General features: G+C 46.1%; 1 protein-coding gene across 3 annotated transcripts in view; it reads right to left on the bottom strand.

The window, feature by feature from the left end:
- Window positions 1-12,098, bottom strand: part of EFTUD2 (elongation factor Tu GTP binding domain containing 2) — a 33,112-nt gene that overhangs the window by 7,287 nt on the left and 13,727 nt on the right. For all 3 annotated transcript variants that reach the window (XM_032615908.1, XM_032615907.1, XM_032615909.1), the window contains 7 exons: window positions 10,604-10,770; window positions 8,059-8,183; window positions 4,543-4,606; window positions 4,064-4,154; window positions 2,485-2,620; window positions 1,330-1,457; window positions 235-428 (listed from right to left, as the gene is read on the bottom strand). In XM_032615908.1, coding sequence (XP_032471799.1) covers window positions 235-428; window positions 1,330-1,457; window positions 2,485-2,620; window positions 4,064-4,154; window positions 4,543-4,606; window positions 8,059-8,183; window positions 10,604-10,770 — 905 coding nt within the window. The remainder of the gene's footprint in view (window positions 1-234; window positions 429-1,329; window positions 1,458-2,484; window positions 2,621-4,063; window positions 4,155-4,542; window positions 4,607-8,058; window positions 8,184-10,603; window positions 10,771-12,098) is intronic.

Consider the following 12,098-nt stretch of genomic DNA (forward strand, 5'->3'; position numbering starts at 1 on the left):
GGGCTCTTGGCATTATCTCAACAGTAGCTGCCTTGTGACCCTAGCAACCTTGGATAGTAAGAACCAGAAGTCAACAGATCTGCTGAAGGAGTGTCCATCTTACCCCCATCATAGGGGGGTAAGATAGGGCCAGGCAGCTATTGTGTTTCCAAGGAGGACCACCCCTTTCAGCTCGCTGGGGCAGTTCCAGTGCAGAGGCCCAGGCATGCCCCTAGGGGCCCTGGTTGGCAGTACCTGGCCACGGAGATCCAAAGGCGGCCCACGGTGCATATCTGGGAGTCTTCCTCATCCTCCAGGGTGTAGTTCTCTCCCAGTACCTTCACAGGCTGCCCAGCATGGATGGTGCCACTTAGCACCCGGCCAAAGGCATGAAACTGAACTCCATCATCTGTGCTGTACATCTTGGTAGTATGGCACATCAGGGGACCCTGGAGGTGGGGACAGGGTGTAGCCTCAACCACATAGACTCTCTGGGTAAGCACCACTGTCTCCACCTTCCTTGTTAGCAATGACGTGAGCTCCACGAGAAGGCAGCCCAGACCAAGAAGAAGATGTGGCAATCTCCTGGGAAAATTCCAACCAAGGCCCACCCCTGCTTAGTTAATAGATGTCACAGGCATAGCAAAAAAAATCTTCCTTTTTCTTGGGGGGGATGAGGGCACTGGGAAAGAGAAGCAGGTTTAGGATGGCAGAATGGCACTTTTAACTTGCAAGATTATAAGACTAACTTGCCCCAAATTTCCTCCAAAGAAGTAACTCACAATTCTCGACTGGCTGTAACGTTTATGCCAAGAAACTAGATTGCCTAAGGAATGACTAGGAAAGGTTTTTTTAAAAGCCAGGACTGGGACTTTCCTGGCAGTCCAGTGGTTAAGACTCCGCACTTCCACTTCACGGGGCACGGGTACGATCCCTGGTCAGGGAACTAAGATCCCGTCTGCTGTGCAGCAATCAATCAATCAAAAATTAAAAGCCAGGACTGACAAGATCAGTTATCATTCATTGAATCTTTACTACCTGTCAGGCACCATGCTAAACACAACCGTGACACTTGCTTAATCTTACTTACTTCTCATAACTACCACATACAAATTATTATCATCTCTTTATAGACCAAGACCCTTAGACTCAGAAAGCCTAAACAATGTTCTCAAGATCACACCAGCATTAGTGGTAACATCGGGCTTTGAATTCAGGTCATTCTGACTACGCCCATTGGGAGGGCCATGTAAGGATGGAAAAGAAGGCATTACTCCTGTGACTGGAAAACAGTATTTCCCATACAGTAGGGGACGGAAATCAGAGAACCGGGGGGCCACGTTCCCTTACATCAGGGTCACAGTCGCTCATGGCCTCCCCGAGGTCGGAATCCACACCTCCGGTGTAGGTGTGCTCGATCTTGGGCTTGGCGCCCACCTTTGGAGAGGGGATATGCTGCACACACATGTCCACAAAGCCTGTGGAGGGAGAAGAGAAAGCCATTACTATACACTCTCATGGGGGAAGGGAGTGGGGACTTCTGATCCACTCATGATGGTCAGAAAACGAACAGTGAGGGGACTGCTTTTCAGCTCTAAAAGCTATGGTCCTATGATTCTAGGCAGAAGTGATACCCTGTTTCCTGGGCATATGCTGCTAAGAGATTTGGAATCACACTGATGCCAGGGAAGAGCAAGAAGCAGGTCTAAGTGGTTCCTTGGAACTCAGGTGACAAAAACTTCAGCCAATAAGCCATACAAGAGAGAACCTACATTGGCACCTTGGGGTGCCTAGCATGTCTGCTTTTAGTTGGGGTCTCCTATGTCAGAATGATGACCAGCCCAGAATGAACCATTAAAATTATGCGCTTTAGGGATTCAGATACCTAATTCCTACCAGACTCGGAATCAAGAGGTTGCTGAGAGGGCCCTTAGCCATCACCTTTCCCACCTCCCTTATTTTACAGATGAGAAATTAGAGTGACAAAAGGATTAAGTGGCTGGCCCGGGATCACCCCATGGGACAGGGCCAGAGTAGGATTAAGACTCAGGTCTTTTCCCAACCAGTCTGGGGCTTGTTTTACTACAGCACTTGCCTTCTGCGTGACTAAAATATGAGAGAGAGAAGCTTGGGGGAAAGAGAGATTGGAGTCTATAACCCATCTCCCAAGTCCCAGCCTGGGGCTTTTCCCACTATTTTATCACACCCACGAGTCCACCTTCCTGACTGCCCTCTGGCAAAAATACCAGAACCTCAGAATCTGCTTCCCCATCCCCTTTACTTGCGTGTTCCTCCTGGTAGGGAAATCTGATTGCTTTTGTTTTCCCAAGATAGAATTCTTGGTACCATCCTCTAAGCAAAGCAGCAAGGAAGAAAGCCAGGTGCCCTGCATCCTGACCTGCAGTTTACTTAAAAGAGGCTCAGATCTCCGAACACCACTGTGGGGTAAGGAAAAGGTCCCCATGATACATGTGGAGGAAATGGTGATGACGACGAGCTCCTTACCTGTGAACTCGCCAAAGAATTTTTTGCAGACCAGCCTGAGCAGGGGGCGGATGTTCAGCTTCAGCTCCTCCTTGGTCAGGTGGATGCCAAGCTCATCCAGGGTCCTCGGGAGGCTGGTGTCCACATCACCCACGACCTGTGACAGAAACAGACACCATGTTAGCTCGAATGATAGCCCCAGTGTGGTGTTACAGAGGACAAGGGGGGCCAAAGGGCAGGAGGAAGGGTCACTGCACTGGGTTCTCTTCTACAGGGAGAGCTCTTGGCAAGGATATCAATTTGGTTTCAGGGAAATCTTTGGTACTTACACTTCAAACTAACAGTGGGTGTAGCAAGCTCAGTTAAATGCCCACACCAGCCAATAAACCTGGCCCTCTCAAACAGACTGTCAGTGCTGCCCCCTGGTGTCCAAAAAGCAGTATCTCACCTCACTCTGGAAATCCCTTACACTTCCTTCCCTATTTAGAGATTTCTCAGATTTAGAGGATCACTGCACTGGAAGGAACCAAAAAAGGTCACCTAGCAGTCCATCGGCTGTCAGGATGGGGCCAAGCTAAACCATCCTCAGCAGACTCAAGGACTCTACGGAGACGGACCCTATAAATTTCTTCTTTAATTCATTCTGGTCTCACACAAGATATCAAGTGTTTTCCAGCACTAATAAATTTTAATCGTGGTACTTTGTCTTGTTGCTATGTTTTACTATTTTGTCAGTGGAATGGCCACACACATTTTGTGTATGTGTGTGTGTTCATTGTGCACAGTGCTTATTAAACACTTGCATAAACACATAACATTCATAAAGTATAACTGTCTTGGGAGAAAGGTATGTATGAAAATTCCTGTATAACATTATTACCCTTTTAGGTAGCACAAATTCATACAAATGCAATGTTATATTCTTTTCTTTGGAGCATCCCACATGTTTGTTTGTTTGTTTATTTATTAATTTTCATTGGCGTATAGTTGCTTGGAGCATCCCACATGTTTAACTACATCATTACCACTGTCTGATGCACCCTTTTCAATCTGACAAACATCACATACATACGTGCCCAGAATAGCATACAGCCATTCATTTCATGGCTACAAAATACTTCATTTTATGGGGTGTACCGTAATTCATTTAATCAGATTCTCACCAATGAACAAGTATTTCCAGTTTTCTCCCCTTTTCCTGCTGGTATAAATAACATATATATATATATATTTTAAATATATTTTTATATGTGTATAAAAGTAAAAACTAGAGGACGTTCATGTGAAACAATTATATCTAAGTTAAATCCCCATAACTGAAACTATAATTTCTCAAGTGTCACATTCTTTCGAATAGTCAAAATCTTTGTCCATTTCTCCAGGCTATGCCTTTTCTTTTCTATCTTCCCCCTGTACTCTGATCTCAACAGCACTTAGAGGACTGTAGTGTTCTAGATCCAGAAGATTGGTGACCAACCTTCCTCATACTGAGTTAATACAAAACTGATCAGGTTCAGGGGCAGGGCGAAGACCAAGCTCACCAGCTCTTCCACCTTGCGCTTAGAAGGGCAGACCTGAGCCAGGGGCCTGACACACTCACCTGAGCGAGGATCTTATAGAGGGGCTCCAAGATAAACTCCACGAAGCTCCTCTGGGAGCTGCTGGTTGGGGCCTTTTTGGTGAACTTTCGCCTGAAGAGATCAAGAGTTATGGGAGACCCAGGAGGGAGAAAGCAGTGTCACCAACCCCAAGGGTGTATTTCCTAACTTCTGAATCTGGGCAAGGCCAAGCCTTGAGGGGAAGAAATGTGTGAGATCATACAATCTCCAAACAGAGACTCCTGAGAGGGCATAGGTTATGACGCTCATAAATGCCTGGGCTGAGCTGTGGAGACTTCAAGGGAAATGGCCTCTCACCGTGTTAGAGCTCATGAAATCAGCTCACTTAGAGGAGAAAAGATGGTAGTTCACGTCTACTAAAAAAGTAGGTTTTAATCTTAGGAACTCTTTCTCTGTCTGTCTGCACTTACTGGGAAAATGGATCCCGCCTCTAGAGAGTCACTTCCTGCACTCTACTTACGTCTTGGGGTTGAAGTAGATGTCACCCCAGAGTCTTTTAGCAAATTCCTGGTAGTTAATGTCACCTATAAGAGAAGCCATACAATTATAGTCTACCTAGCAAAGTACTGTTTAAAATTGTTTCATGTGCCACAAGTGGTTTCTAGCTGAGGAATTCTTGCACCTTCCCCTCCAAGGTCCAGACATTTGCTTCTACCCAGGCAGGCAGACAAGGATACTGAGGCACAAGGGACACGACTGGTCCAAAGTCAACAAGGCGATGCTGGAGCCAAAATGAGCACTCATGCAGCTCCATCTCCAGCAAGCCTGTGCCTGAGCTATGGACAAGGATACAGTTTATAGCCTTTCCTTTGATGCAACAGGCTCAACTGCCTACATGCTATCCTCTGTGTGCACCTGTTACCGCCCCTTCCTGCGGTGGATCTTAGTAGTTCCTTCATTCCTCCCTGACCCAAAGAAGCTCTACTCCGCTGCCAGTGTGGGCAACCTCCCAGCTGCAGCACCACGCTGGGGCTCCGACTAGCCCTCAGCCTCTAGAAGGCACACACCCAGCCCCCTGGAGAGAAAACACCAAAGCGAACCGTGGTGTCATCTTTTACCAACTGATATTTTTAGCTTGACTGCAACTGCTGATCCTCGTCAGACTGAAGCAAGCAATCGTGGCTTTTAAAATTCAAGATCTTCTGAGTCCAGAGCTCCTCCAACATTCAGTTAGATCCCTGATACCACCAGCTGTGTCATGGATGTTTCTAACCCAGATGTCAGACTGCAACCTCCTTCTCGAGAAGCCATAGAGGAAATTCATCACCTTTTCCCTAAAGCCAGGTTCTCTCAGACTTTTCGCTCCCTTTCAGCGAGGCCATCATCGGCACTACAACGAAGCTCAAAATCTCTGTTGCCCACTTGGTTAATTACCACGTTTCCCCTTCTTTCCCACGTTATTAGTTACTTTAACCCTCTCTCCTCTGTGAACCGCTGTTTCTTTTCCACACCTCTATTACTGCACTTAACGTACACTGTATTATAATCACTGGAGTGAGCTGCCCGAGCACTCACAAGAACCAGGCCTAGTGCGTAACAGACGTTTAATACATGCTTACTCAAGGAATGAGTGAACACCTCTCCAATCCCCCTGCCCCCTTTCAACCTCAAAGATAACATCCAGCCAATAATCACAATCCTGTATCTGCATATTGGCGAAAATGTCTAAATAAGTGTCCCTTCCCTCATCCTTTCCTCTCTGGCCTATCTTCCATCAGTTTTGCACATATCACCCCACCCCGATCTTTACTAGTTCCTAACTGCCTACAGGATAAAGTCTAAATTCCTTACCTCGCATTCCAACCCTCCCCAACGTGGTCCCAACCCAGCCTCCCAGTAGTTTTACTTGAACTCTTCTCCTTGATGGAACAGTCCACTATTCCTGAACAGCCGCCCGTGGGCCAACACCACCTGCCTCCATGCGTCCCCTCCCAGCCCAGCGAGTCTGGACATCCTGGCTCCCCACTCTCCACCGTCAAAGCCCCATCTCCTTCACGCAGCCTCCCCTGGGCCTTTGGAGCTCTACCTGCCTACGGCAGCCACCAGGCACTAAGCCTACACCACCTTACACTGTCATTCATCACTGTGGGATTCTGTCTACCCACTGGATGAAGTTCCCAGGAGTCAGAGATTATTCATCATGCCTTGTGTTCCTAGTAAGAAGACATGGCATCAATGTTGGCAGGATGATGTGATAAAAAAAGCACCGAAGTGGATTCTAGTCCCAACCCCATCAGTAAGTTCTGTGTCCCTGGGCACAGTTTTCCCACATGTAAAACGATGGGGAATGACTCAGTGATCTCTGATTCCTTCCAGTGCTGACTTTCTAGAAGTCCATACGTGGCTTTTCATAATGATGCTGGGGCTCACAGCTGGCTTCTTCGGAAACTAACAGTGGGTTCCAAGGGTGAGTAATAATCTCTCCTGAGGCTCAGAGCCATTTTCAGTCAGAAACTGAACCGTCAATACATTATAATTATAGAAACAATCTTGGATTTTGCTTCATATGTTGATACAAAGAACATTCAGAAACATAACCTGGAACTTTGTTCAGGTGAATTTCATTTACTGTCTGTCCATCTATACATTTTTTAAAAAAGAGCCATTTGGAAACAACCAAAATATATGTCTAATGATGAGAAAGCGAGTAAGTTATAGTACATCTATACAGCGGACCAATAGGCAGTTACATAAAATCATTTTTTTTTTTGCGGTATGCGGGCCTCTCACTGTTGTGGCCTCTCCCGTTGCGGAGCACAGGCTCTGGACGTGCAGGCTCAGCGGCCATGGCTCACGGGCCCAGCCGCTCCGCGGCATGCGGGATCTTCCCGGGCCGGGGCACGAACCCGTGTCCCCTGCATCGGCAAGCGGACTCTCAACCACTGCGCCACCAGGGAAGCCCCACAAAATCATTTTTATCAATAAATTTTAATAGGCAAATTATTGTGATCTAATGCTAAGTGAATATTTACCTTATGCTATTATACTATATGTATATATATAAAATATGATCTCTTTTATGTAAAACACTGAACTGAGAAAGAAGGAACTATCTCAGAATGTTTACAGTGGTTATGGTAATGAGGTTATGGGTGAATTTTGTTTCCTTCACATTTTACTGTATTTTCCACTTTTCTAAGTAAGGATGCAGTAAATATGTACGTATTTTAAAAAAGACCAAGTTTCAATTGGTCCATTATGTTCACCAGAGCAAACGTTTCCACGTTTTAGAGTAGGCAGGACCAGTGACTGGAGAGAACACTGGTGCCCCAGCACCAGTGCTGACTAGCTGTGAGGCCTCTCACTGAGCCTGTCTCCTCAGCTCCAAAAATGCGGGTGACAAAGACCTCTGTGAGGAAGTACAGACACACAGGCTGCAGACTGACACCCAGGACATGGTTCCTACTAGATCTGAGGGAACTGGGGAGGCACAGAGGTGGAGCGCACGGGAACCTCTTGAGAGTTGGGGAGCTGGTCCCAGGGTTCTGGTGTTGTGGCTCCAGGGGCCTATAAAATCATTCCACTGGACGTCCCAGTGGGCTGCAAATCCAACTGGAGTTCTCAAGTGGGCCTACAAAACTTCTGCCTGGATACAGTTGGAAAGACAGCTAGAAGCACAACCAGTGAGAGAAATTCCATCTCTGAGAAAGAGGCCTGAATGGCTTTGGGGCCATGGATAATTCCTTCTTGACAAAATCTGTTTCACTCTAGGAGAGATTCTTATTCCTAACTTGAGCTCCCTCTTCACCCATTTCTTCCCAGGCACCTTTATCCTTCTATTTATTGTTTGGAAAGCAGTTAGCCTGAGGAAGGAGCCTAGGTGCCAAAAAGAGCCCCAGATGTGAAGACAACACTTGATAAAATGCCTCCCTCCGACAGGGAACTCTGGCATGAAGCCCATTTCTAAGCCATTCAGCAGGAAAGGCACACATGACTCTGGGGAAGCTGGAGAGACAGACTGCCAGTCAGAGCTTACCAAAGGTGTCAGCGTAGATCTTGGCAAAGGAGCCCAGTGTGAAGCAGATGCTGTACTGGGAGCTGGAGAAGCAGACGTTGCCCAGGAGTGGGGAAAGGATTAGGTTCTCATCAGTGGAATACATGCTGAAACAGAGACAGCCGTGAGTGCAGAGCCAGCTGGGCAGCAATGCCGGCGCGATGCCAAGGGTGAAGGGCACAGGGACTCAATATCACAGCTTCTTTCCAGCCCTCACCCTCAGAAGGGGCTTGCGTAATACACTCAGCTTTGCCAACAGCCTGGTCCAAGAAAGTGACATGATGGAGCTGTACCCTAACCCCCAGTAACAAAGTGATTTCCCAGAGCTGGAAACATTCTGCGTGATCTTTAAGAAGTTAACTGCGCTGGGCGAGGGGAAACTTGGAGGACAGAGACAAAGACCTTGGAACACAGGAAACTAATCTACTGTGATAAGATTAGAGAAATCCAACATTTTAGAGAAATCTCAATTTCACAAACAGAAACACCAGTGTAAGTAAATGAATGAATGAATGAATGGAGAAAAAGCAACTTTGCCCCCTGCTCTCACTGCCCTACTCTTTATTGCCTTGTTTGGCTTTGCTTTACAAATTCACTTTAAAACGTTCGGTCTTAAAAGCCATGCAGAAGCCACAGCACCCCAGGTTCACTAGCATTTATAACAAAACCAGCTGTACACAGGGATCAAATCCACAACCCTAGCCTTTCTGACACCCTGCTTTACGGAATTTCTTTTGTTTTTAAAAAATATTTATTTATTTGGCTGCATCAGGTCTTAGTTGCAGCGTGCAGAATCTTTTTAGCTGCAGCATGAGAACTCTTAGTTGTGGCATGTGGGATCTAGTTCCCTGACCAGGGATCGAACCCGGGCCCCCTGTGTTGGAAGCGCAGTCTCAGCCACTGGACCACCAGGGAAGTCCCTGGAATTTCTTAATTTAGAAATAAAATTACTGGCTTATAAAGAGTACTCCCCTACCATACTCCCAAGTTACGGTCCCCAGAGGCAATTGCTTTCAACTCTTTTAAAGGTGCTTCTAGAGCATTCACCTCGATATTTCTAAATAATATGTTCATGTTACTATTTCTTTTTATTTCTTTTCTTTCTTTTTTTTTTTTTTTTTTGGCTGCATTGGGTCTTCATTGCTGTGCGCAGGCTTTCTCTAGTTGCGGCGAGTGGGGGCTGCTCTTCGTTGCGGAACACAGGCTCTATCTAGGTGGCGGGCTTCAGTAATTGTGGCACGTGGGCTTAGTAGTTGTGGCTTGCAGGCTCAGTAGTTGTGGCGCACGGGCTTAGTTGCTCCACGGCATGTGGGATCTTTGCGGACCAGGGCTTGAACCCGTGTCCCCTGCATTGGCAGGTGGATTCTTAACCACTGAGCCACCAGGGAAACCCCGTGTTGCTATTTCTTGTTTGGTGGTTGAGATGTGACTTCTTGACTTCCTATTTTGGTAGATCAGGATTTAGCCCTGTCCAAGCCGTCCCCCCTTTAGAGAAGTTTATCATTTCATCTTTTGGACTCCGGTCATTATACGGGCTCCAGTCATTCTCAGCCCTTCCAGTGACAGGGAGAAGATACCCCTGTTGAGAACCAGCATTACAAACTGGGGGGTGGCGGGGGTGGGGTGTCTGAAGGTGAACCTGTCCCCGGCAACGAGAGTACTGTCCCTGATCCTCAGCTGGAGAGGAATTCTCTCAGGAGGACAGCCTCCTCCCAGGTCCTTCAACGGGCCTCAAAAAGTCATCCAGTACATCCTTCAGCCTATAGATAAAACTGTCTTTATGAATATATTTAGGGAGTTCCCTGGCGGTTCAGTGGTTAGGACTCCACACTTCCACTGCTAGGGGCCCGGACTGGATCCCTGGTGGGGGAACTACGATCCCACAAGCTGTGCGGTGTGGCCAAAAAAAACTATATTTAAGCTATTCTTCAAAGCCACCTTGGTACTGTATTCTAAGGTCGCCTAACCATCACTCATAAACCCCAAATCCATCTTGTTGAAAAGCAGCTTCAACAAGAAATAAAGGCCAACAGTTCCTTCTCTTACTGAGTCTGTACCAGTAAGATAATAGCAGCTAACATTACTCACCAATCAGCTACTGTCTGCTGAGCACTGTGCTAAGTGTGTTACATTGGCTGTCTTTAATTTCTTGTAACATCTCACTGGGCAAATATTACTATTCCCTTCTTACAGAAGCAGAAACTGAGGCTCTATGAGCTTAAGGACTCTGCCCAACTTTACATGGTTGGTTCTGTGAAGACGAGACTGATTCTGGAGCTCAGGGTACTGACTGCAGTACTAAACTGAGGATGTGTGGCGAGCTGCATATCTGGTTAAGGAGCAGAGTTAACGAGGCCAAGGCGGCGGAGTCAATCCCTGCAGAGCCAAAGAATGCGCCTCTAGCTGTGTCCAACAAGCTTGTCAATGCATGCCAAGGAATCAGAGTTGCCCCCAGAGGTGTTCAAGGTTAAGATTTATATAAACCAGAGTGCCGAGGACAGGAGGTCCACTCCCAGGGTTCCTCTACCTTATTAATCCGTTGACCTCATCTACAATGTGACGCAGCTTGTAATAAGCATCAGTGGGGGGCAGCTTCAGCTCTAGGATCAGCCGGTCAATCTTGTTGATGCACACGGTGACTGCCAGCCTCTCCTGCACGGCGTGCTTGATCAGCCGCTCTGTGTTCAGCATCACCTGAGAGATACAAGGCTCAGGAGGTGGTGATGAGAGCAAAGAGGGCAGAACAGTCCAGAGCAGAGCCAAAAAAGGTGCTACTTAAAAATATGAAGAATGTGGAAAAGAGGAAATAGATTGTTGGGGGGAAGCAGAGGGTATCTTGCCCAATGGCAGATTCAGGAATTTTAAGAGGTGACCTTGCAGGATTGAGAAATGAATAAATACACTGATGATGTTGGGAGCCAGGTTTCTCAGTGTCAGAGAAGGAACCAAGGAAGGCTTGGGAAGAAGCTGTGGTGCTGAAATAGAATTATGGGTATTAGGATAAATTGATTTTTTTCTTCTCTTCTACTGTGTTAATAGTTTTTAATATGTATGTGTAGAAACAGTTACAGATACGTATGGGTGTATATTATCTGTGTTCAGTGGAAAGTCCTAGAAGCAATGTGTCCCAGTAGCAATGAACATACTCTGATCTTTGTTTCTAAGTATCTGTCCTCACTATAAGGAGCCGAAGCTCTATGGAGAAATGGCTGATTCCAGGATTGGGACAGGGAAAGTACAAGATGAGTCTAGGACATCTTTTTGTGCCTGAAAAAAGACAGGGCATGTCAAAAGGATAAAGGAGCCAGCCTGAAGGAGTTCTCACTAGCCAAATCTGGGATACTAGAGTATCAAAAGATATAAAGATACTAGTGGATTATAACCCACTGAGTAAAATAAAAATCCGTGTATCCATACGGATAATAAATAAGCAAATGGAGAAGGGAAATCTCTTCCTTACAACAGAATTCCAACCAATAAATATAGAAGAAATAGTAAGAGTTAGAAAATCACCATTTGCAACTATTACATCAATAAGCTAGGAATGACCAATGGATGATAAAACTGGTAAAGTTTGATAAGGAATAACATGTATACATAGACTCAAGGTATCGCCCCATAGATCAGTTATTACAAAGGCGGAAAACAGTAACTTTACATTGGAGAAGCCTGGCACACCCACCTTAACCAAGTGATCAAAGTTAACATCACCAATAATGGGATAAGGTTACATCGTGGGCCTTCTGATGTGATGGACTAATAAGAACACAGCTGTGCTGATACAGTATTCCTGCCCCAAATAACCTGAACCTAATCATGAGGAAACATTAGACAAACCCTGATTGAGACAGTCTACAAAATAAACGGCCTATACACTTCAAAAATGCCAATGTCATAAAAGACCAAGAAAGGTAAAAGAAGAATTCCAATTAAAAGAGAAAAAAAATTCTATAAAAGACGTTATTGGGACAATGAGTGAGACTGACTAAGGTCTACAGAAAAAGATCTGTGCAACAATATTG

Source organism: Phocoena sinus, chromosome 20 (assembly GCF_008692025.1).
Source record: "Phocoena sinus isolate mPhoSin1 chromosome 20, mPhoSin1.pri, whole genome shotgun sequence".
Classification (NCBI taxonomy): Eukaryota; Metazoa; Chordata; class Mammalia; order Artiodactyla; family Phocoenidae; genus Phocoena; species Phocoena sinus.